General features: G+C 55.4%; 2 protein-coding genes and 1 non-coding gene across 5 annotated transcripts in view; all 3 read left to right on the top strand.

The window, feature by feature from the left end:
• FCHSD2 (FCH and double SH3 domains 2) overlaps positions 1-9,703 on the top strand; it is a 72,367-nt gene extending 62,664 nt beyond the window's left edge. For 2 of the 3 annotated variants that reach the window (XM_029048253.1, XM_029048252.1), the window contains 8 exons: positions 884-1,045; positions 2,672-2,806; positions 5,114-5,197; positions 5,298-5,475; positions 5,986-6,206; positions 7,332-7,461; positions 7,575-7,657; positions 7,768-9,703. In XM_029048253.1, the coding sequence (XP_028904086.1) occupies positions 884-1,045; positions 2,672-2,806; positions 5,114-5,197; positions 5,298-5,475; positions 5,986-6,206; positions 7,332-7,461; positions 7,575-7,657; positions 7,768-7,851 (1,077 nt within the window). In that variant the 3' untranslated portion in view covers positions 7,852-9,703. The remainder of the gene's footprint in view (positions 1-883; positions 1,046-2,671; positions 2,807-5,113; positions 5,198-5,297; positions 5,476-5,985; positions 6,207-7,331; positions 7,462-7,574; positions 7,658-7,767) is intronic. The other variant, XM_029048254.1, reaches the window with a different exon arrangement.
• Positions 9,704-13,394: 3,691 nt separating this feature from the next.
• On the top strand, positions 13,395-20,423 carry RPS3 (ribosomal protein S3). The gene is made up of 7 exons (XM_029048501.2): positions 13,395-13,498; positions 17,649-17,779; positions 18,353-18,446; positions 19,224-19,318; positions 19,585-19,772; positions 20,059-20,258; positions 20,358-20,423. The coding sequence occupies exons 1-6, from the start codon at positions 13,469-13,471 to the stop codon at positions 20,250-20,252; spliced, it is 732 nt and encodes a 243-aa protein (XP_028904334.1). The 5' UTR covers positions 13,395-13,468; the 3' UTR covers positions 20,253-20,258; positions 20,358-20,423.
• LOC114805984 lies at positions 19,829-19,974 on the top strand. Its single transcript, XR_003754115.1, has one exon. It is a non-coding gene; the product is annotated as a small nucleolar RNA SNORD15 (small nucleolar RNA).
• Positions 20,424-24,953: the final 4,530 nt, after the last annotated feature.

Below are 24,953 nucleotides of genomic sequence, written 5' to 3'. Positions count from 1 at the left end.
CACATAGTAAGCGCTTAACAAATACCAACATTATTATTATTAATTCAGTGCTCTGCACATAGACCTTACTCAATTCAGTGCTCTGCCTGTAGTCGGAACACAATAAACCCCCCTGAAGGAAAGGCTGCAGGTCCCACAGTGCCCACCCGGGTAGGGGAGAGGAAAAGCCAGACCCTTACCCTTTGTAATTGCCACTGTTGAAGTAGTAAACCCGGGATGGCCCTCTAGAACCTGTTGGGAAGATGAACGTTTGAAGAAACAGCCAACGTGAAAATGGGCCGACACGCTGACCCTCGTAGCATTGATGGATGCTGTTCCGGGGGTCACCTTGACCCCAGAGCAAAACCCAAGGGCTCCTGGCCAGCCACACCTTCTGAGTAAGGCAGGCAGGGATCCTCCCGGCATGGATTCAGTCTGGTGCTGGGAGATGGGCAGAAGCTTTGCGCCAAGCTGAGGTGGGGAAGCCTAGAAGAAGCATCTTAACAGGACCTCAGCTGGCGGCCAACTTTGGGTCCCTAGCCCTGGCTGCTCAGGGCCGGTCCGGAGAGGGCAGCGGAGAGAGGCTGGAGGCAACGTTGCTTGGGTTGGCCAAGAAGGGGTCCAGGGCAACCGGATCCCTAGAAGCAAAGGAAGCATCAGTATCAAACCCCAGGGCCACTCACGGCTGGGGGTGGCGGTGGGCGATGCAAGAAGGAGGACGGTGCTGCTGACCTTTCAACTTTTCTCTTGGGAGATTTCTTTGGGGGTGGGACAGCCCCGAGGAGACCAGCCGGCCCCCTTGCGGCCTGAGACACCCCCGAGGAGCCCCCGAGGCGTGAGCGAGTGGCGGTGGGGAGGCCGCCACCAGCGGGGCCTGACAGTTTCCCCCGCGTCGGTTCCCCAGGTGGTCAAGCTCAAAGCGGAGGCGCGGTTGGGCCTGCTGAAGCAGATCGGCGTCTCTGTGGATGCCTGGCTGAAGAGTGCCATGAATCAGGTGACGGAGGAGCTGGAGAACGAGCGCTGGGCCAATCTGCCGTCCGGAACCAAGAACGGCTCCCTGCACACGGTACGGTACGGTACGCTCCCCCGCCTCTGCTCTCTGCACCTGCCCTCCCAGGGAGGGGAAGACCCGGGAGAACCCGTCACCTCCTCCCTTTCTCTGGGGTTAGCTCTGTTGAGATCCGGAGGATAATAATAATAATAATAATAATAATGATGGTATTTGTTAAGCACTTACTCTGTGCCAAGCACTGTTCTAAGCACTATCCAGAAAGCCCCGTCGGGGTGAATTGAGGCTTTTAGGGTGCCGGAGGTGGGGACACGGGGCGCAGGAGCCCTCCGTCGGGGCACGTGTGGGCGCAGAGACAGCGAGACCAGCTGTGGGGTGGGGTGACCGCTGCCAACGGGGAGGAGGAGGAGAGATGAGCCAGGACTGGCAAGTGGCACCTGATATGACTGTGCCTGGTTAGGAGATGGTCGTCGATGGTGGTTCCTACCAGGGAGCTCTGTGTGACCACAGCCTCCCTGCCCGAAAAAGAACATTCCTGGACTACTCGGCATTTTCTGCAAATAGCCTGGCGCGTTTCCGGTGGAACCGTGTTGGCACAATTCAGAATAAATCACGGGGTGGGCGTGTGTGTCATAGTTGGCTTCTGACTTCTGTGGGAACTTCCTAAATGCAAGTTGATTTTGAGCTCTCTGCCAATATCAAAGCATTAGTGCCCACTCACCCGCTCTCCTAACCAGACGGCAAAAACGTAGGCGAGCCGCAGCTGAGTTTGCTCCCGGGAGCCCAGGACAATCCCTTCTCGGAACCAGAGAGCAGGGAATGGCCAGGGCCGGGAGCCCCTCCCGACAAGTGGGCCGGAGCGTCCTGGGCCCTTCTTGGGCTGACCGGGTGCCCCCGGGGGCAAGGACACGGATATTTTGGGGGATGGGAGTTCTTGGTGAGGGGCAGCCGGAGCAGGGAGCTTTAGAATGGGTGGGATTGGAGCCGGAGGGCAGCCGGGGACCGAAAGGCACGGAGGCAGGAGGAAATGCTATCGATGATGAGGGGCAGGGAGGGTGGAGTTCAGATGAAGCGTCCTCCCCGGGCAGGGAAGGCATCAAAGGGCAGGATCCGCGAGTCGGGGCCAGGGAAAGGGTCAGAAGGCTGAGGAGAAACAAAATGCAAAGAGGAGGTCATGAAGAAGGAGAAAGTGGCTGGGTGGAGCAGTGGTTTGATCGAGGAGGAGAAGGGAACGCGCACCAGCGTTCCAGGCCTGCAAATACTATTTGCCTCCCAGGGGACCAAAGGGAGCTCAGGGCTAGGACTGGGGCCAAGACTGGGCTTGGGGCCGGGCCTGGGGCCAGGGCAGAACAGGACAATACGGCCAGGGCGTAGAGCTGGGCCAGGAGTTCAAAGCTCTTCCAGCCCATCTGCTATCAGTGCTGCTATTCTCGGCCTCCTGTGAGAAGCCAAGCAGTCCTCTGAGACAGTAAAAACCAGATCAGACAGAGAGAATCCCCAGTCCGTGGCCGAGTATCAGTCCAGCGCTGTTTCCCCGCCTGGAGACGGGGCAGCGTGGATGCCGCTCAACAGACCACCCACGGGGACTGGTGGCGGCGAGCTGGATCCACCACAGGCTGCCCGCGGAGGTAAACCGTCTCCGGAGAGCAGTAAATAAGGCAGGTGACTTTTGATTTTTGCCAGTTAAACGCGGACGCGGAAAGGGACGAGGGGGACGAGTTGGAGGACAGCATGGATGTGTTTGACGACAGCAGTTCCAGCCCCTCGGGCACCCTGAGAAACTACCCGCTCACCTGCAAAGTGCTATACTCCTACCAGGTTGGTACTGACGCCCACCTGTCCGGCACCTGCCTGGCGTTTGTCTGTCATCTCTGTGGTCCCTTTACTCCTATCTTCTTGGTTCTGATGGGTCCCTTCACCCCCGAAGGCCGCTTCCTGAGTGGCTATTTCCCGGTGAGAATGCAAGTTCAGTTCAGCGGTCGCTCCAGTGTCACCCAAGTCAGGCCACATAACACATTCTGCCAGTTGACCCCCACGTTCACCTCTTCCTCAGCTGCTTTCTGATTGTTCCAGGCCCCGGGCCCCCCAAATTCATAGATCTTCCCCAGTCCTCCCTTCATCTGGGACCTCCCACCTCAGCCCTTCACACCTCTCTCTAGGCTGTAAACTCACTATGGGAAGGAAACATATCTGCTAATTCTGTTGAACCGCCCTCTCCCAAGCCCTTAGTACAGTGCTCTGCCCAGAGTAAACGCTCAATAAAAAGGATTTATCGATTGCTACCAGAGGGGCTAACAAATAGCAATAACCCTGCCCCTTCCTGGCCCACCCCGCCCTACCCTCCTCCTGGCCTTCCCCACTGTATCCTACCCCACCTCCTCCTGCCCCTTCCCATCCTGCCTCCCCATCCCAGTCCACCCTCCTAGCTCTAATGGTGATGCCACAGACTAGTAAAATGGCCATCGGTCAGGAGGAAGAAGGCTGAGAGAGAAGCAGGTTCTGGGTTTCTCATACTGACCACCTTTCCCCTCCCCTCCCCCCGCCCCCCAAGCCCTAATTCGGTATCCAGATCCCACCTTCATACTCGGGCCCCACCCCCTGCCCAGGCCCCGTCTTCGTGCCAGAGCTTTTAGTGTGGGTGAGGACCCCAGATCCATAATGGACGAGTTTGGCTCCGGGATAAGTTGGGCCCGGGAAGAGTGACCGCCTACCAAAGCTGGGGAAGGAGCCTGGCTGGGCAGTGAGTAAAACCAGCCGCTACACACACCCCGGAAAGTGCTGAGCCCCAGAGAGCCTCTACCAACCTTCCTGCCTCCAAAAAGAGCATGTGGGAGCTGGCTGGACCCAGGAGGCCTTGCCCTCGGCCACCATGCCCAACATCTAATGTAAACATCGGGTTCAGCCGGCGGGGCTGACCTAGACGTGTCGAGGTCCCGGCTGCCGGGCTGCACCGCGGGCAGGAAGGGATTAGCTGCCTTGCTGGGCGGAGGGGACGGGGCCGGAGGTACCAGAGGCTGTCCTTGGCACATCCCTCCCACCTTTGACTCCTCCCATCCCCAGTGGAGCTCAAGGGGCGAGGTGGCGGCCGGCAGGGACCGATTCAGACCGACTCCTCACCATGGCCTACAGAGGGGTTCGGCGGTGGCCCGAGCCCACATCATCCCAGGTGGCATCCCAGGCCGGCGGGGGGGTGAGGGAACGGGTAGGGGAGACCCAGGCCAGAGTTGGGTGGGTTTTCCTGTCCGTAAAGCTGCCGAGAGCCCCGCAGATGAGGCTGTTGGACTAGGATGCTCGTGACGGGGGATCGGGAGTGAGGCCATGGGTCTGAGCCCTAGTCGGGCTCTGGGAGCTGCCAGATGAGGGTGCGCGCCTTGCCCTCCAGGGAGAGCGCCCTTCTCCCTTTCCTCTGGCACGGGGCCAGGGAGGAGGCCCCCGAGAGCGAAGGCTGGGACTCCGAGGGGACCCGCTGTGCCCAGCCGGGATACCCTCCCGGCCAAGGGGACGCTTCCATCTACCTCCGCCCCCAGCAGCCTGAGCCGGGGTCAGCACTCCAACCTACGGGGCCTTACCCGCCATTGGGAAGACACCCCCAGTATCACCAACACCCTCCACGGCACAGTAGCCACGCGACCCCGCTTCAGGCGCACACGCGTGGTTCTCCTGCACATTTCTACGGCTTCTCCCTCCACGGCTCTCGCTCTCATCAGCACCCACCACCCTCCGCCTCCTGCCTGCCTGCCCGTCGGCCCCATGGCTTGCGCCTCACTCATCCCAGCATCCCCTGCAGCCGAGGGAGCCCGGCCCTCTCCGGGGCACGCGTGGGGAAGCTCAGGCCCAGAGAGGTCGGGTGGCTTGCCCGCGGTCACCCGGCGTGTCTGGGGCAGAGCTGTCCCGAGTCCAGCTCCCGGGAGTGCCGGGCCTCGGGGGGGCCCCGCTCCCCAGGCCGCCTCCACCTCACCATCGACCCCATCGCCATCTTCATCCCCTGTCGTTGCGGCAGCCGCAGCGGCGGGCTTCCTGGTCCGGCTCTGACCACTCCGGCCTCCGGCCTGGTCCCGCCCGGAGCCCCGCCGCCTCCGCCTCGCTAACATTCTCCATTGTGTCCACGCCCGTCCTCCGCTGCAGGCTTCTCAGCCAGATGAGCTGACCATTGGGGAGCAGGAGGTGCTGGAGGTGATTGAAGATGGAGATATGGAAGACTGGGTAAAGGTACACAGCCTTTACTCTCCTGCCCTTGCTGCTGGGGTCGGAGGGGCTTGGTGGCGGGACCCCACAGCGGGCCTCCATGCGGTGCCGTCTCTCCCGCCAGGCGCGGAACCAGGCGGGACAGGTGGGCTACGTGCCCGAGAAGTACCTGCAGTTCCCCACGTCCAGCAGCCTTCTGAGCATGCTGCAGTCCCTGGCGGTCCTGGATGGGCGCTCCCACGCCTCCGGCAGCTCCCCCGAAGCCGACCTCGGGTCCGGAAGCCTGAACGGGGACTCCGCCGGTAAATAGCTGAGGGCCGGGGCCGTGGGACACCCCCGGGAGGGGCCCGTGGTTGGGAGCGCAGAACTCCACCCGGAGCGGAAGGGGGGCTTGGCCGTTATGTGGAGTCCTAGAGCCAGCGAACCCCTCGGGGTCCAGTCATGCCACGCCACTGCCCAGTCCACGCCGCCTGGGCCAGTTGGTTCTGGTTCTGCAGGGAAGAACAGCATTAGTGGTGATGGAGGAGATGGAAGCAGGAGGGGGGTGGTGCGGGCAGTTGGAGCGGTCGTGGAGTGAGTGGAAGCCACAGCGGGGCGAGCAGCAGCGGAAGCGACAGCGAGGGGGCAAACGGAGGCCGGGTGGCCGGCGGCGGTGGGAGCGGGAGCAGAGGCCAGGCGGGTGACCTCGTCTCGTGTGTGTCGTCTCCCCCTTCTCCCTCCCACACCTCCTCCCGGGCAGGTTTCTGTGCGGGCGGGTGGGCTCGTGGCTCCGTACGTGACGGCTCTGACCCGCGCTGCTCCCCGCCCCACAGTGTGCTTCGTGAAAGCGCTGTACGACTACGAGGGCCAGACGGGGGACGAGCTGACCTTCCCCGAGGGGGCCATCATCCGCATCGTCAACAAGGAGAACCAAGATGACGACGGCTTCTGGGAGGGCGAGTTCAACGGGCGAGTGGGCGTTTTCCCGTCGGTGCTGGTGGAGGAGTTGAACGCGTCCCCCAACGGCGGCTCCCTGTGGAGCGGGGAAGTGCAGGTGGGGACCGACCGAGGGGGGCGGCGGATCTGGTGACGGGGCCGGGGGAGGTGAGAGGGACAGCGTTTCCACCTCAAACCCCGGTGCTGCGGGATCTGTCTTTGGCCTCCCGGGAATGGGATGGGGAGCTTACAGATTGATGGGATGAGAGAGAAGGGTGACTCGCTGAGAGTTTCGGCGTACTGGTTTAACCTGGGACCCGAGCGTCAGCGGGCCGGGAGCCAGATTGGAAGCAGGGAACCATGTTTACCGAGTGCCTCCTGAGGGCAGGACGCTGTGCTGGATGCCCCCGAGGCCAGAGCACTCGCTATCCCGAGTCTTTCGGAAGCACCACCGGAGCACGGGCCCCAGTCCTAGCCCACTGGGAGCTTCCACTCTAGCTGGGGACATACAGATATCCAAATGGTCCCTAGCAGTGGATTCAGCATTAGTAGAATGGGGTGTTCGGTCAGATAATCACATGCAGATGAGGCCGGAGGAGATGAGGCCGGAGGACGGGCAATAAATCAATCCACAAGATGCAGCTCGTCCCTCATAAGGCCAGTGTGGCAGGGACCTTGATTGGATTGGTGAAGGGGAATCAATCAATCAATCCCTGGTAGTGGGCCGGGGCACTAGGGGGAGAAAGCAGTAAATTCCACTGATTAAGAAATGATGGGTATGTTGGGGGTGGGGGAGCGGGGAGTGCCTCACCCATGGCCAGAGCAAAACGGTGCCTGACACCCCTTCAGGGACAACAGCTCCCATTATGTCAATCACTCAATCAATGAATCTGTCAATGGCATTTATTAACTGAGACTAGGTGCTTGGGAGAGTGTCGGGGAAGGCTGCCAGAGGAGATGGGATTTCAAGAGAGCCCTGAGGACGGGGAGAGCGGTGGTCTGCCGGCCGGGAAGGGAGGGGACCCGGGGTGCCACACCTAGCCATCTTCTCTTATGACCGCTCCGGAATCACATGACCGAGAAATGTCGTCTCCTGCCCCGGACCCCGCTGAGGGAGTCCGGCGACAGACCGGCTCCCGAGGGAGGCCTGCTTAGTCCAACCCCAGTCAGGCGGTGACGAGGGGGTGCCCGTAGCCCCGCTGACCCCCCCTCCTGACCCTAACCCCGTCTCTCGCCCCCACAGGGCTCTCCCTCTTCCAAGGCCCAGACCTCGCTGGCTCCGCTGCCCCTGTACGACCAGCCGCCGAGCAGCCCCTACCCCAGCCCCGACCGGCGAACTTCCCCGGGCTTTCCCAGCTCGCCGTCGGTGAACGGTAAGGTGTCCTCACCCGGCGGCCCGCCTGGGAACTCACCTTCTCGGGGGGCGGGGGATGCCCTCGGCTTGGTCCCCCATTCTCTCACCGAGCCCCCGCACCTCTTCCCACAGAGAACAGCCTCGGTTCCGACTCGCCCGCGTTTCCCCAGCCTCCGCGCCCCGCGCCCGAAGCCTCGTACGGCAAGCTGCGGCCGGTGAGTCCTTGGGGCCGGTGGGGGAGGAGAGGCCGTCGGGCTCCGGACCGGGGTGGGGGGCTTGTCCCGGGAGCTCCCTCTCACGGACCGGTGTGCGCATTTCCCTCCAGGTGCGAGCGGCTCCCCCCCCGCCCACCCAGAGCCACCGCCGGCCCACGGAGAAGATGGAGGACGTGGAAATCACCCTGGTGTGACGCCGGGCCAGCCGGGCCCAGAGGCTCCCCTGCGGGTCAGAGGCGGACCAGGGGCAGACTGGATGCGGGCCAGGCCGGCGAGGCTCTCGCCCCTTTGCATGCAGATGACTCCAGCCACTGAACCGGAAAAGGGGCAGCTCGGACCCTTCCCCACAATCACGGACCTGAGGGCTTCCCGGCAGCTCCTGTCCATTCCCTCCTCCGTTCCCCCAACTCCCTCCTCCGCGTGGCTCGGCCAGGGCGGGGGCAGCTACGGCTGGGTCCCCAACTTTCCCAGCACTCATGGGCGGGCTCCCCCCGTAGGGAGGTGACCTGTCCGTATGTTATCCTGGGGCCAAGGGGGTGTGGCCTGGGGTCTCCCGGTGCCCAGGTGGGCCTCCGGGCGAGGCCGCAGCGGTGTCCGCATACCAGGAGGGCCGGCCCTCTCGGCTGCCCGGCAGGAAGCAGATGAGGAAAATCACGACGAGAGAACAGGCGTACCGCTCCTCCAGTGCCCGTCGCAGAAGGACGAGGCGCGTCTGTGACTGACCAGGGCCAACGTTAGGGGGTCCTTCCAAGCAGATGTCGGTGGCCCGCTGAAGGCCGCGGGGACCCAGGGCCCGGAACAAGCAAGGGACGGCAGGGAGGCCGCGTGTCTGCGGCGGCCAAGCTCCATCCTTTCCCAGCCTGCTGCTTGCAGGGGGGCTAGTTCGGCGCAGTGATCGTCCAGGGTAGTGGCCCTTTTGCCCCGGCTTCAAGGGACCCTTCACTTGGGCTCTTTGCGTTTCTGCGCTGGGGAGGGCCCCAGCTCGGCCCCACGCTTCAGTCCACCCGAATCGCCAGGCACTGCTGACGCGCCACCCCTCTGCCCTCGTCTGGGAGAAAGGGTGGAAGGCCGCGAGGTTCACCCACCCCAGCTTCCCGGGAGCGAGGAGCGTCCGGGAACATTGGAACGTCTTCATTTCTCGGGCATCGAAGACCAACACAGGCAGAGAGACACACAGTCTCCGTCCCAGGAGGAAGCAGCGGTTGGTGAACAGGACCAACAGGCCGGGAGCTTCCAGATCAGAGCACATCGCCAAGAGTTGCCGACGTGGGTCCGAAGCGCCGGCCGGCCGTTCCCCTGTGCCCACCCGCGTTGGGTCACGTCCTCGTGCACAAACACATCGGACCGTCGGGCCATTCGCCCAACCCGGAGGTTGTTAATTAGTTAATTAACAAGGGGTCGCAAGTGGATACACCCCCGTCCATCTGGAGGGGTTAGAAACTCACCCAGGTTTTCCAGAAGGAGCTCGTCAGCCCGTCTGGACTCTTCTGGCCCCGGGGACGCAGTCGGATCGGGTGGTCCCTCCGGCCCGGTGTCGGAGGGGAGAGCTTTTCGGGGGGAGGGGGTGCTAGAGGCGCCGGACGGGGCCGGCCCTTTCCAGGGGTTTTGGTTCGAGCTTCTCGTCCTGTTGATCTATTTGAGGTCTTTTATGTGTTTATCAAACTTATTCTTAAGTTTAAAAAAAGGGTGGTTGTTTTTTGTTTGTTCGTTTCTTTTTAAAGATTTCAAAAGTTGGCAAAAACGTTCAGAGCTTCGTGCTGCAGCTCTCGGCCTGAGCAGCCTCTCCTAACTTGGAGCGTTGTGGAAACCCTGCGTCTCCCCCAGAGCTGCTAATCTTATTTAAGAAAAAGTTGTAAAAATCTGCCTTCTCTAAACGCCTTCTTTGAGCGGGGCCGTTGTATTCCCCGTGTACAGCGTCAGTGCTGGGGGTGGGGGGTGGGAGGGAGGAGTGGGGGAAGGCCTTGCAGGCCTCGCAAGCGAGAGCTTTCTTCCCACTGGCTGTAAAAAGTTTGTATTTATTATGTATAAAATGTTGAATAATAAAAACGCGGAATTAAGACGCGGCTTTTTCTCAGTCACCCCGGCCCCTTCCCCTTCCCTCCCGGGACCCGGGGGCGTTAGACAAGTTGGACGGGCAGTGGACGGGCAATGGGGCGCCTTGCATGGCGCAGGGACTGCGCGTGCTCAATCGAGAAACTCGTGAATAAGCTCCGGCCTAGCGTTTTTCTCAACGCAGTCCCTGCTAGGGTGGGGTTAGTTATTAATAATAATTATTGTGGTATTTGTTAAATGCTTACTGTATGCAGAGCACTGTTCAAAGAGCTGGGGTAGATACAGGGTCATCAGGTTGTCCCACGTGAGGCTCAGTCTTAATCCCCATTTTACAGATGAGGTAACTGAGGCCCAGAGAAGGGAAGTGACTTGCCCAAAGTCACACAGCTGACAAGTGGCAGAGCCGGAATTCAAACCCATGACCTCTGACATCTGTAAAATGGGGATTGAGACTGTGAGCCCCAGGTGGGACAGGGACTGTGTCCAACCCCATTACCTTGCATCTGGCCCAGCGCATAGTGAAGCAGCGTGGCTCAGTGGAAAGAGCACGGGCTTTGGAGTCAGAGGTCATGAGTTCGAATCCCATAGTAGGCGCTTAACAAATACCAACATTATTATTCCAGCGCTTAGAACAGTGCTCAGCACATAGTAGGTGCTTAATAAATACCAACATTATTACCACCCCACCGCTGAGAACAGTGCTTGGCACATAGTAGGCGCTTAAATACCAACATTATTATTCCAGCGTTTAATACAGTGCTCTGCACATAATAGGTGCTTAACAAATACCAATATTATTATTCCAGCTCTTATAACAGTGCTCTGCACATAGTAAGTGCTTAACAAATACCAACATTATTATTCCAGCTCTGAGAACAGTGCTCGGCCCATAGTAAGGGCTTTACAAATACCAACATTATTATTATTATTACAGCGCTTAGAACAGTTCTCTGCACATAGTAAGCGCTTAACAAATACAAACATTATTATTACCCCACCGCTGAGAACAGTGCTCTGCACATAGGAGGCGCTTAAATACCAACATTATTATTACAGCGCTTAATACAGTGCTCTGCACCTAGTAAGCGCTTAACAAATACCAACATTATTACTCCAGCACTTAGAACAGTGCTCTGCACATAGTAAGCGCTTAACAAATACCAACATTATTATTATTCCAGCGCTTAGAACAGTGCTCTGCACATAGTAAGCGCTTCACAAACACCAACATTATTATTATTATTATTGTTATTCCAGCTCTGAGAACAGTGCTGTGCACCTAGTAAGCGCTTCACAAACACCAACATTATTATTATTATTCCAGCTCTGAGAACAGTGCTGTGCACCTAGTAAGCGCTTCACAAACACCTACATTATTATTATTCCAGCTCTGAGAACAGTGCTCTGCACCTAGTAAGCGCTTAACAAACAACAACATTATTATTATTCCAGCGCTCTGCACTTAGTAAGCGCTTAACATCAACATTATTAGTATTCCAGCACTTAGAACAGTGCTCTGCACATAGTAAGCACTTAACAAACACCAACATTATTATTCCAGCGCTTAGAACAGTGCTCTGCATATAGTAGGCACTTAACAAATACCAACATTATTATTCCAGTGCTTAATACGGTGCTCTGCATATAGTAGGCGCTTAACAAATACCAACATTATTACTCCAGCACTTAGAACATTGCTCTGCACCTAGTAAGCGCTTAACAAATACCAACATTATTATTATTATTCCAGCGCTTATAACAGTGCTCTGCACCTAGTAAGCGCTTCACAAACACCAACATTATTATTATTATTATTCAAGCTCTGAGAACAGTGCTGTGCACCTAGTAAGCGCTTCACAAACACCAACATTATTATTATTCCAGCTCTGAGAACAGTGCTCTGCACCTAGTAAGTGCTTAACACCAACATTATTATTATTCCAGCTCTGAGAACAGTGCTCTGCACCTAGTAAGCGCTTAACAAACACCAACATTATTATTATTCCAGCTCTGAGAACAGTGCTGTGCACCTAGTAAGCACTTAACCAACACCAACATTATTATTATTCCAGCTCTGAGAACAGTGCTCTGCACCTAGTAAGTGCTTAACACCAACATTATTATTATTCCAGCTCTGAGAACAGTGCTCTGCACCTAGTAAGCGCTTAACAAACACCAACATTATTATTATTCCAGCTCTGAGAACAGTGCTGTGCACCTAGTAAGCACTTAACCAACACCAACATTATTATTATTCCAGCTCTGAGAACAGTGCTCTGCACCTAGTAAGTGCTTAACACCAACATTATTATTATTCCAGCTCTGAGAACAGTGCTCTGCACCTAGTAAGCGCTTAACAAACACCAACATTATTATTATTCCAGCTCTGAGAACAGTGCTGTGCACCTAGTAAGCACTTAACCAACACCAACATTATTATTATTCCAGCTCTGAGAACAGTGCTCTGCACCTAGTAAGTGCTTAACACCAACATTATTATTATTCCAGCTCTGAGAACAGTGCTCTGCACCTAGTAAGCGCTTAACAAACACCAACATTATTATTATTCCAGCTCTGAGAACAGTGCTGTGCACCTAGTAAGCACTTCACAAACACCAACATTATTATTATTCCAGCTCTGGGAACAGTGCTCTGCACCTAGTAAGTGCTTAACACCAACATTATTATTATTCCAGCTCTGAGAACAGTGCTGTGCACCTAGTAAGCGCTTAACACCAACATTATTATTATTCCAGCTCTGAGAACAGGGCTCTGCACAGAGTAAGCGCTTAACAAACACCAACATTATTATTATTCCAGCGCTTAGAACATTGCTGTGCACCTAGTAAGCGCTTAACAAACACCAACATTATTATTATTCCAGCTCTGAGAACAGTGCTGTGCACCTAGTAAGCGCTTCACAAACACCAACATTATTATTATTCCAGCTCTGAGAACAGGGCTCTGCACAGAGTAAGCGCTTAACAAACACCAACATTATTATTATTCCAGCTCTGAGAACAGTGCTGTGCACCTAGTAAGCGCTTAACCAACACCAACATTATTATTATTCCAGCTCTGAGAACAGTGCTGTGCACCTAGTAAGTGCTTAACACCAACATTATTATTATTCCAGCTCTGAGAACAGTGCTGTGCACCTAGTAAGCGCTTCACAAACACCAACATTATTATTATTCCAGCGCTTAGAACAGTGCTGTGCACCTAGTAAGCACTTAAATGGGGATTAAGACTGTGAGCCCCACGTGGGACAACCTGATTCCCCTGTGTCTCCCCCAGCGCTTAGAACAGTGCTCTGCACCTAGTAAGCGCTTAACAAATACCAACATTATTATTATTAACAAACACCAACATTATTATTATTCCAGCTCTGAGAACAGTGCTGTGCACCTAGTAAGTGCTTAACACCAACATTATTATTATTCCAGCTCTGGGAACAGTGCTGTGCACCTAGTAAGCGCTTCACCAACACCAACATTATTATTATTCCAGCTCTGAGAACAGGGCTCTGCATAGAGTAAGCGTTTAACAACTGCCAACATTGTTATGATGATGCTTCTGGGCCCTGTGTCTGCAGCCTCATTTCCCCCCCCCCCCCGGGACTACATTTTCCGAGAGGCCCCGCGGCCGGAAGTCCCTCCGGGCGGCCGCAGGGGGGCGCCCTTTATCTGCACTTCCGGCGGCGCGGCTCCCTCCCTTTTCCCTGGCAGCGCGGAGCGGGCGGCCATCGCCGGCCGGGAGATGGCCGTTCCCATCTCCAAGAAGAGGAAGGTGAGGCGCGGCGGCGGGGCGCCGTGGGGGGCTCCGGAAAGGGGGGACGCCCCTCTATCGGCGGGGCCGGCCGGCGGGCGCCGAGGGCTGGCGGGAGGCGGCGGATGGAGGCGGATCGAGTCTCCCCCCCCTTCCCGCCGCCATCAACATGGCGCTGCTGCCATCCCACCTGGAGGCCGGGCGCGGGGGGGCCTGGAGACGGTCAGCTCGCTGTGCACGGGGGACCTGACAACCTCCACCGCCCCGGGCACTCTCCTAAACGCTTAGCACAGCGCTCCGCACCCAGTGAGCGAAGGGGCCCAGTGGATCGAATACTAATAATAATAGTTAAGCTCGTACTCTGTGCAAAGCACCATTCTGAGCGCAGGGTGGGCACAGTGCTCTGCACCTAGTAAGCGCTCGTAATAGTACTTATTAAGCCCTTTGTGCAAAGCACCATTCTGAGCTCAGGGTGGGCACAGTGCTCTGCACAGAGTACGAGCTCGTGATAGTACTTATTAAACTTTTACTCTGTGCAAAGCACCATTCTGAGCTCAGGGTGGGCCCAGTGCTCTGCACAGAGTAAGAGCTCGTGATAGTACTTATTAAGCTCTTACTCTGTGCAAAGCACCATTCTGAGCTCAGGGTGGGCCCAGTGCTCTGCACAGAGTACGAGCTCGGGATAGTACTTATTAAACTTTTACTCTATGCAAAGCACCATTGTGAGCGCAGGGTGGGCCCAGTGCTCTGCACAGAGTAAGAGCTCGTGATAGTACTTATTAAGCTCTTACTCTGTGCAAAGCACCATTCTGAGCTCAGGGTGGGCCCAGTGCTCTGCACAGAGTACGAGCTCGGGATAGTACTTATTAAACTTTTACTCTATGCAAAGCACCATTGTGAGCGCAGGGTGGGCCCAGTGCTCTGCACAGAGTAAGAGCTCGTGATAGTACTTATTAAGCTCTTACTCTGTGCAAAGCACCATTCTGAGCTCAGGGTGGGCCCAGTGCTCTGCACAGAGTACGAGCTCGGGATAGTACTTATTAAACTTTTACTCTATGCAAAGCACCATTGTGAGCGCAGGGTGGGCCCAGTGCTCTGCACAGAGTAAGAGCTCGTGATAGTACTTATTAAGCTCTTACTCTGTGCAAAGCACCATTCTGAGCTCAGGGTGGGCACAGTGCTCTGCACAGAGTACGAGCTCGGGATAGTACTTATTAAACTTTTACTCTATGCAAAGCACCATTGTGAGCGCAGGGTGGGCCCAGTGCTCTGCACAGAGTAAGAGCTCGTGATAGTACTTATTAAGCTCTTTGTGCAAAGCACCGTTCTGAGCTCAGGGTGGGCACAGTGCTCTGCACAAAGTACGAGCTCGTGATAGTACTTATTAAACTTTTACTCTATGCAAAGCACCATTGTGAGCGCAGGGTGGGCACAGTGCTCTGCACCTAGTAAGCGCTCGTAATAGTACTTATTAAGCTCTTTGTGCAAAGCACCATTCTGAGCGCAGGGTGGGCCCAGTGCTCTGCACAGAGTACGAGCTCGGGATAGTACTTATTAAACTTTTACTCTGTGCAAAGCACCATTGTGAGCGCAGGGTGGGCCCAGTGCTCTGCACAGAGTAAGAGCTCGGGATAGTACTTATTAAGCTCTTTGTGCAAAGCACCATTCTGAGCTCAGGGTGGGCCCAGTGCTCTGCACAGAGTACGAGCTCGGGATAGTACTTATTAAACTTTTACTCTATGCAAAGCACCATTGTGAGCGCAGGGTGGGCCCAGTGCTCTGCACAGAGTAAGAGCTCGTGATAGTACTTATTAAGCTCTTACTCTGTGCAAAGCACCATTCTGAGCTCAGGGTGGGCCCAGTGCTCTGCACAGAGTACGAGCTCGGGATAGTACTTATTAAACTTTTACTCTATGCAAAGCACCATTGTGAGCGCAGGGTGGGCCCAGTGCTCTGCACAGAGTAAGAGCTCGTGATAGTACTTATTAAGCTCTTACTCTGTGCAAAGCACCATTCTGAGCTCAGGGTGGGCCCAGTGCTCTGCACAGAGTACGAGCTCGGGATAGTACTTATTAAACTTTTACTCTATGCAAAGCACCATTGTGAGCGCAGGGTGGGCCCAGTGCTCTGCACAGAGTACGAGCTCGGGATAGTACTTATTAAACTTTTACTCTATGCAAAGCACCATTGTGAGCGCAGGGTGGGCCCAGTGCTCTGCACAGAGTAAGAGCTCGTGATAGTACTTATTAAGCTCTTACTCTGTGCAAAGCACCATTCTGAGCTCAGGGTGGGCCCAGTGCTCTGCACAGAGTACAAGCTCGTGATAGTTCTTATTAAACTTTTACTCTATGCAAAGCACCATTGTGAGCGCAGGGTGGGCCCAGTGCTCTGCACATAGTAAGCGCTCGGGATAGTACTTGTTAAGCTCCTACTCTATGCAAAGCACCATTTTGAGCGCAGGGTGGGCACAGTGCACCGCACATAGTAAGCACTCGTAACAGTAATAGTACTTGTTAAGCTCTTACTCTATGCAAAGCATCATTCTGAGCGCAGGGTGGGCACAGTGCACCGCACATAGTAAGCGATCGGGATAGTATTTGTTAAGCGCTTACTATGTGCAGAGCACTGTTCTGAGCGCAGGGTGAGGACACAGTGCTCTGCACATAGTAAGCGCTCGATAAATACTATTGGATGAATACTAGGTGATGAGTTGGTCCCACGTGGGGCTCACAGCCTTCATCCCATTTTACGGATGAGGTCACTGAGAAGGGACTTGAGAAGCAGCGTGGCCCAGTGGAAAGAGCCCGGGCTTGGGAGTCGGAGGTCATGGGTTCGAATCCCCGCTCTGCCATTTGGCAGCTGGGTGATGGGGCAAGTCACTTCACTTCGCTGGGCCTCCGTGACCTCATCTGTAAAATGGGGGTGAAGACTGGGAGCCGCACGTGGGACAACCTGATGACCCTGTGCCTACCCCAGCGCTTAGAACAGTGCTCTGCATATAGTAAGCGCTTAACAAATACCAACATTATTATTATTAATCCCGGCTCCACCACTTGTCAGCTGTGTGACTCGGCAAGTCACTCAACTTTTCTGTGCCTCGGTAACCTCATCTGTAAAATGGGGGTGAAGACTGTGAGCCCCATGTGGGACAACCTGATCACCTTGTATCTGCCCCAGCGCTTAGAACAGTGCTCTGCACATAGTAAGCTCTTAGCATCATTATTATTATTGCCCAAAGTCACACAGCTGAAAAGTGGCAGAGATGGGATTAGAACCCATGATTTTCGGACTCCCAAGCCCAGGCTCTTTCCACTGAGCCACACTGCTTCTCTACGGGCCTAGCAGTCGGGGGGACCTGGGTTCTAATCCTGACGCCATTTGCTGTGTGGCCTTGGGAAAGTCATTTCACTTACCTGTCTCAGCTCATCTGTAGAATGGGGGGCTAAGACTGGGCCCTCTGGGGTAGGGGCTGTGTCAGACCCGATTTGCTTGTTTCCACCCTGGCGCTTAAAACAGAGCCTGGCACACAGTAATGCCATTATGATGATAACCATTAATTAATAAATACAAATGAATTAATGAGGAGGAGGAGCTGGACCGAGTTTTAAGAGCAGGAGGAGGCGGTTCATCAGTAGAGAAGCAGCGTGGCTCAGTAGAAAGAGCCCGGGCTTGGGAGTCAGAGGTCATGAGTTCGAATTCCGGCTGATCCGCTTGTCGGCGGTGAGACTGGGCAAGTCACTTCTGTGCCTTGGTGACCTCATCTATAAAATGGGGATTAAGACTGAGCCTCACGTGGGACAACCTGATTACCCTGTATCTACCCCAGTGCTTAGAACAGTGCTCTGCACATAGTAAGCACTTAAATATCAACATTATTGTTGTTATTACTACTAAGTAGCATGTGGGAGTAGCGTGGCCCGGTGTTGCCAGGGGTGGGGGGAGAGGGGCCTGGGAGGCTCAAACTTACCGTCTGCGAAATGGGCAGGACAGTCTCTGCCTCCCAGGTCTGTGATGGAGGGGTAATCGGGCCCGTGTCTCTGGAGCACATCGAGGCCGTCTTTTTCACGGGATGGAGTGCCCGAGTCCTTGCCGCTCTGGAGTTTGACTGGCGTGGAGCTGGGCGTCGCGTACGCTAACACAGCGTCCCGGGGCGGGGGTTGGTTTTCCGTAGTTCGTGGCCGATGGCATCTTCAAGGCCGAACTGAATGAGTTCCTCACCCGGGAGCTGGCCGAAGACGGCTACTCGGGAGTCGAAGTCCGCGTCACCCCAACCAGGACCGAGATCATCATCCTGGCCACCAGGTAGGTACCACCCTGGTCCCCCTTTAAGATGCTGGGTGGGGTTCTCTCTCTCCCCACGCTCGAGACCGTGGCTGGTGAGGGTTTGGGGACTGGCCTAGCTCTTGCTGATCCCCCCCCCCCCTTAACCCCTTTCGGACCTCCCAGCCTACTTTTGGTTCTTTCTGAGATCATTCTCCGGGAGCCCTTCGCCGATCAAATTCTACTGCGGAGAAGCAGCGTGGCTTAATGGAAAAAGCGTGGGTTTGGGAGTCAGAGGTCGTGGACTCTAATCCCCGCTCCGCCAGCCTATCGGCTCTGTGACTTTGGGCAAGTCACTCCTCTGTGCCTCAGTTGCCTTATCTGTAAAATGGGGATTAAGACTGTCAGCCCCACGTGATTACCTTGTATCTACCCCAGCACCTGGAACAGTGCTTAACAAATACCGTTTATATTATTATTATTCTGAACCCAGCTGGCCCTGTAGCACTTGGGTACCTATCTAATCGACCCTTTTACGGACCCTGTAGCCTTCCTTCCTCTGTATTTTAGTATTTGTGTCTGCTAACCTTTGACTGGTGGATTGACTGATCACAGGACGCAGAATGTGTTGGGCGAGAAGGGTCGCCGCATCCGGGAGCTCACGGCAGTCGTCCAGAAGAGGTTCGGCTTCCCGGAGGGCAGCGTAGAGGTGAGTGGCACGATGGGGTTGCTTTCGTCGGGGTCAGTAGGAGATTCGAGCTCACGGCATCGTGCTAGGCCCTTAGGAGAAGAGGGTGGCAGAAATAAAAGACGAGGGTCCCTGACCTCCGAAGGACAACCGCCTGATGGAGTGAGGCAAGCATGTGATGTGGATCAGAGGAGCTGAGGGGAGGGATGGGACCAGGGTTAGGCACAGTGCTCAGGTGAGAATCGAAAGAAAGGAGTGATTGGGCTGTGCTGTGACATAAGGCCAAGGGAGACTTTCCATTTGAATCCATCAGTCCAGCGGTATTAAGCATGTAGTACTCAGTACAATACAGCGGAGTTGGTCGACTTTCTTGTACACAAGGGGCTTACAGTCTAAAAGGGGAAGACAGAATAAATGTTCATAAGTACTTTGGGGGTGGGGTAGATAGGCAACCCCCGGCGGTTCCCCCGAAGTGGGGATAGATATGGACTGAACGTTCGTGTAGGAAAACGATGGAAGTAATGGCGGTTAGAGAGGGATGAAAGGAATGTTTTGATTAAATGGGCCGGAGGTGCAGGTGAAGGGTAGATTTTGAGGAGAAGCTGGAGATCCTGCTGGGGAGGAATGAAGAGGAACGGGAGAATTTAGGGAGATGGTGCCTGATGGTTTAAATTTTGTTAGTAAAGTACGCGGCCGGGGGTTTGAGGAGGGAGCTGAAAGTCTGATCGTGGCAGACAGGTGGTCGGTGCCACCCCTCTCCCCCTGACTAACCCTGTGCTTCCGTCCTTGCCCCTGCAGCTATATGCGGAGAAGGTGGCCACGCGCGGGCTGTGCGCCATCGCCCAGGCCGAGTCCCTGCGCTACAAGCTCCTGGGGGGCCTGGCTGTGCGCAGGTAAGGGGCGCGCCCACACCCCTCCCCTCCCTCTTCCCTTCCGTGATGAGACGATGACGAGGCTGACCGGACCCCGCAAGGCCGGTGCTCCCCCCGTCGCCCAGGCCCGCGTTCTGCGGGGCTGGGCACGGGGGCGTCTCGGCCGGGGGTCCCGCGCTGATGGATCTTGAGGCATTTGTCTGAGGAGGAGCGGAGCCGTCTCACGGACCCTGGGAGGTGGGGGCGGGGCTGATGTGCGGTGCATTTCTCTCCCCCGTCTCGTGCAGAGCGTGCTACGGCGTCCTGCGCTTTATCATGGAGAGCGGGGCCAAAGGCTGTGAGGTGGTCGTGTCCGGCAAACTGCGGGGCCAGAGGGCCAAGTCCATGAAGTTTGTGGACGGGCTGATGATCCACAGCGGCGACCCGGTCAACTACTACGTGGACACAGCCGTGCGCCACGTGCTCCTGCGGCAGGGTGAGCGGGCCTGGGGGCCGAGGTCTGGGGGATGGGGAGGGGGCCGGCCCCGTGCCCTTCGGTGATGAGACGATGACGAGTCAGAGAGGGTCCTGCGTGCTCTGCCCCCCTCGCCCAGGGCCACGTTCTGTGGCGCCGGGTGGGGAGGTTGTGGTGCCAGAACCCATGCCATGGTGGATTCTGAGGCATTTGTCTGAGAAGGGCCGAGTCGGCCACTACCAGAGTTGGGGTGGAAAGGATGGCAGAAGGCTGGCTCAGAGGCTCACACCAGCCCTCCCTCCCACAGGCGTGCTGGGCATCAAGGTGAAGATCATGCTCCCCTGGGACCCCAGTGGCAAGATCGGGCCCAAGAAGCCACTGCCTGACCACGTCAGCATCGTCGAGCCCAAGGAGGAGGTGCTGCCCACAACGCCCGTCTCCGAGCAGAAGGGGGCCAAGCCCGAACAGCCGCCCCTACCCCAGCCCGTCCCCACTGCCTGATGGACGGTATGTTCTCTGTCCTGGACCCACAGGGGTGGGATGGGGAGAGGGCGGGAGCCGCTCTCTGAGAGACCCTGCTTCTAACCTGCCTCTTCTTGCTTTCAGGACCGGACCCCCGCTGTGGACCTGGATGCTCCAACTTGCCAGTTAATAAAACCCTAAAATACCAAGGAGGGGGCTGCTGTTTTTGTGGACGGTTCGGGTTGGGGTTTGGAGGGAGACGAGGGGCCCCAGGCAGTACAGTGCCCAACAGCATTCACCTGAGTTTGGAGGGGAGGAATAGCTTTTCCCTGCCCCCCTCAAGCTTCTCTTCCCTGGAGAGACAGGTCTGAAATTGACATTTTAATCAAATCAGCCAGTCCCAAACCAAGGGGAACAAGTTGGAGGGAGTACAGTGTCCCAGGGCAGAGAAGGGGTGTGAAAGGAGGCGTTAAAATGGTTGGTCCTTATGTCCGTGGACTGAAGAATGCTACTGGTCCCACTTGCCTTGAACGTGAATCGCTGCACAGGCCGGCCCATAGCTCTTTTAGGGGTGAAAGACATGGGCCCCCTGCCAACCAGCCTCACCTTGCTGTTGTGGCCTCCATCCATGGACACCCCCCCAAGTCTAACAGCTGTGTAGAAACAGAAGCAGGATTTGGCAAAAGATTAGGCACCAGTCTAATTTTAGGCCATCATATTCCTCCTTACCTGTTGGACTCTCTTCCACTAAGCACCATTTTATTTTATCCTATGCCCAATGCCACCCCATGTCAAAGTTCATGAACCCCCCCCCCCCCACACCACTGTCTTGACTCCCTTACCACAGGGTCCTGAGAGCCCCATTTCACAGACTAGGTAGTTAAGTCAGAGTAACTTGCTCCATGTTTCTAGGTTCCCAGTCCTGTGCTCAATTCTTGCATGTCTAAGCCTACCTGTGTATTAGTGTGAGCACTGTGGTCTCCATACACTAAGCACTTGACATTGGAGATTTTTGAAGAGTGGAGTGGTGGGTTGAACCTGAAAAATGATCCAAAGAGCAGAGCATACTCTGGGGTACTTGTCCATGCTGAGTAGGGCAGGTTTGGGTGTCCTAGAGGCAGCAAACTATACTAAAGAACTCAACCATTGAAAGCAATGATAGTTGAAGCCATGGGAGTAAATAAATTCCCCAAGGGAGTGGGGTTAGGAGAACAGAAGGGCTCAGCCTGCACCTTGAGCAGTTCCCACAGTTAGAGGTCCCTTCAGAGGCTCCTCAGTCCCAGAGCACCACCAACCGACCTCAATCGCATGGAAAGTAGTGGATACTGTGATTGTTGCCCAAAACCCTTTAGAAATCAGAGATGCATCACCCAAAATGCCATATGCCCTTGCTGCCTAAAGCAACAGGGCGAACTTCACTAAATCTTGTGCATTTAGTACAGTGTCTGGTATATACTACTCACTTTTCTTCCTCTCCCACTCCCGGTTGGCCCTGACTTGCTCCCTTTGCTCTTCCAAGCCCCACAGCACTTATGTAATTATCTGAAATTTTATTTATTGATGTCTGTCTCCCCACCTCTAGCCTGTAAGCTAGTTGTGGGCAAGGAATATCACTTTATTATCGTATGGTATTTTCCCAAGTGCCAAAGTACAGTGCCCTGCACACAGTAAAGGTACAGTAAATACAACTGAATGACTACAGTAAAAATAAGAACCATTAAAAATTTCACCCACTAAACAAGGACCACAGTTAACATTACCCCCAGGTCCTGCCCGTTAATTCGGCGCAATGATTGGTGCGAAATAGACATTTGGGCAAATGCCACAATTAAGTTGAACAGGAGCTCTGCTCGAGGATTTTACAATCTAAAGGGAAGGCAGGGACTGTTCAACCTGATTAATTTGCACGTACCCCGGCACTTAGTAAGTGCTTGACAAATACTGTCTGGTTCTCAAGACAGACAGAACTCCCTGAGTGTGCTCGGTTACCTGGATCTCTGCGGGCCTTTGTGTCCCCCCCCCCACCATCCCCCCGACCTGCCCCACCTGTCAGGGAGGCGATGGGAGCGGCTCCACCTGCCCCCTACCTAATGGGCAGAGCGAGGATTCAATCGTATTTATCGAGCACTGACTATGTGCAGAGCACTGTGCCAAGCGCTTGGAATGTACACTCGCCACAGATAGAGACAACCCCGGCCCAGTGATGGGCTCACCGTCTAAAGAAGCATCGCAGGCAGGCGGTGTCACCCCGCCATCTGCCCTCTTCTCCATCCTAATCCTTGGCCTCTCAGCTGCCTCTGACCCTGTCGACCAGCCCTTTCTGGAAACGCATTCATTCAGTTGTATTGATTGAGCGCTTACTTCATTCTTTCAATCAATCGTATTGATTGAGCGCTTGCTGCGTGCGGACCTCCGATCTAAGCGCTTGGGAACATCCGATTTTGGCGTCACTGACACTGTCCTCGCATCCTCTCCTGATTCTATCTCTGGTGTCTCAGTTCTATCTCAGTCTTTTGCGAGCTCCTCAGCCTCCCACACGGCTCACTTCAGGGTCCCTTTCTACCTTCTCCATCCACACCCACTCCCTCGGAGGACTCATTCGCTCTCAGCTTCGACTACCCTCGTTACGTGGATGATTCCCAAATCTACATCTCCCGCACTGATCTCTCCCTCTTGGCAGACTCACGTTTCCATAATTTATTTATATCACTGTCTAGACTGTAACCACATCAGAAATAAACTCCTTACCATCGGCTTTAAAGCATTCACCTTGCCCCCTCCTACCTCATCTCATCTCCTGTCCCAGCCCGCACACTTCGCTCCTCTAATGCCAATCTTCTCACTGTCTATCAGGCCGCCGAACCCGAACCCTCACCCTCATCCTGCCTCCAACCTCGAACGTCCTCCCTCCTCGTATCCGACAATTACTCTCCCCCATTTCAATCACTAAAGTGCTCTGCGCTGCACAATGCTCTGCACCCAGTAAGCGCTCAATAAATATGATTGAATGAATGAAAGGCACATCTCCAAGACGACCTCCCTAAGCCCTCCTTTCCTCTTTTCCCACTCCTTTCCACTCAGACTTGACTTGCTCCCTTAATTCATCCACCGCCCCATCCCCACAGCACCTATGTCCCTATCTATAATTTATAACAGTGTCTCCATTCCCAGACTGAAAGCTCGTTGTGGGCAGGGAACATGTTATTCAGTTCTATTGTACTCTCCCAAGCGCCTAGTATAGTGCTCTACATACAGTAAGTGCTCAATAAATACAATGGACTCACCGACCCAGCACTCGGCCCGGACCGGAGTCCCGGGGGTTCCCATTCATTCAATCGTATATATTGAGTGCAGAGCACTGTACTAAGCACTTGGAATGTACAATTCCAACAGATAGAGAGAATCCCTACCCAACATCGGACTCACTGCCTACGAGGGGGAGACAGACAGCCAAACGAAACAAGTAGACAGGCCACCACGAGGCCTCCCGCTCCCGTATCTCTCCCTCTTCCCCCAGAACAAACGGCGAACGGGGCTCTTACCTGCAGCCGCCGGGTGGGTGGACACGGAAGAAGGATTCAGCATTGAGAGGCGGAGGGAGGGCCCGCTTGCCTGCCGGTCTGCAGGCATCGTTGGCCGGGTGTTCCTGCGCCGCCCGCCATCGGCTCAGAAATGCAGAGGCCGCCCCCGACGCCCAACCCCACTCCCCAATCCAGCCAGCGGCCCAGCCCGAGGGACATGTGGAAGGTGGGGCCTGAGGCACCGGGGCACGTGGGGGGGTGGGACGCACGGCGCCAACCACACCTGGGTATGTGGCAGGAGCCCTGGGGTGCAGGCGCAGATTGGGGGGGTCCTTTCCTCCCCTCCACCGGCCCTGTCCGAGGCCTTAGGGCGATCTTCCACGGGGAACCGAGACGCAGCACGGCCTAATTAGTAAAAGAGCCCGCTCCTCAGAGTCAGAGGACTTGAGTTCTAATGCTGACTCTGGCACTTGTTTGAGTGACCCTGGGCAAGTCACTTCACTTTTCTGTGCCTCCATTCCCTCATCTATAAAATGGGGATTAAGACTTAGCGCATGCGGGGCATGGACTCTGCCCAACCTGATTAGCTGGTATCTACTCCGGAGTTTACTACAGTTCCCGGCACATCACCATCATTGGTATTTAATAATAATGATAATGATGGTATTTGCTAAGCACCTACCATGTGCTAGGCACTGTATTAAGCACTGGAGTAAATGCAACCCGATTTGCTTGTATCTACCCCAGCACTTAGTACAGTACCTGGCACACAGTTACGCGCTCGACAAATACCATAGTTAAATGCAAGATAATCATATGGGACATAGCGCCTGTCCCACATGGGGCTCACAATATTAATCCCCATTTTACAGATGAGGTAACCGTGGGCCAGAGAAGTGAAGTGACTTGCCCAAGGTCACACAGCAGACAAGTGACAGAGCCGGTAGCAGAACCCATGACCTTCTGACTGCCAGGCCCCGTGCTCTATCCACTACACCATGCTGCTTCCTTTAATGAGCACTTACTGTGTGCAGAGCACTGTACTAAGTCCTTGGGAGAGTACAGTTCAACAGAGTTGATAGACACATTTCCTAACCACAACAAGTTTACAGTCTAGCGTAAGTACACAGTAAGTGCTTAAGTATTAAAAAAAAAAAAAAGAGGACCATCCGACTGCAGCCTGAAACTCCGCACGAAGCCATCCGCTAGTCAGGAGCAG

This window comes from Ornithorhynchus anatinus, chromosome 20 (assembly GCF_004115215.2).
Source record: "Ornithorhynchus anatinus isolate Pmale09 chromosome 20, mOrnAna1.pri.v4, whole genome shotgun sequence".
NCBI classification, from domain to species: domain Eukaryota; kingdom Metazoa; phylum Chordata; class Mammalia; order Monotremata; family Ornithorhynchidae; genus Ornithorhynchus; species Ornithorhynchus anatinus.
This window is presented reverse-complemented; position numbering and strand designations above follow the sequence as displayed.

Bases quoted from the DNA above. Each gene is read 5' to 3' on its own strand.
- RPS3 (XM_029048501.2), top strand. From the start codon at position 13,469: ATGGCCGTTCCCATCTCCAAGAAGAGGAAG. The intron at 13,499-17,648 runs GTGAGGCGCGGC...GGTTTTCCGTAG, and splicing joins CCATCTCCAAGAAGAGGAAG to TTCGTGGCCGATGGCATCTT. The intron at 17,780-18,352 runs GTAGGTACCACC...GACTGATCACAG, and splicing joins ATCATCATCCTGGCCACCAG to GACGCAGAATGTGTTGGGCG.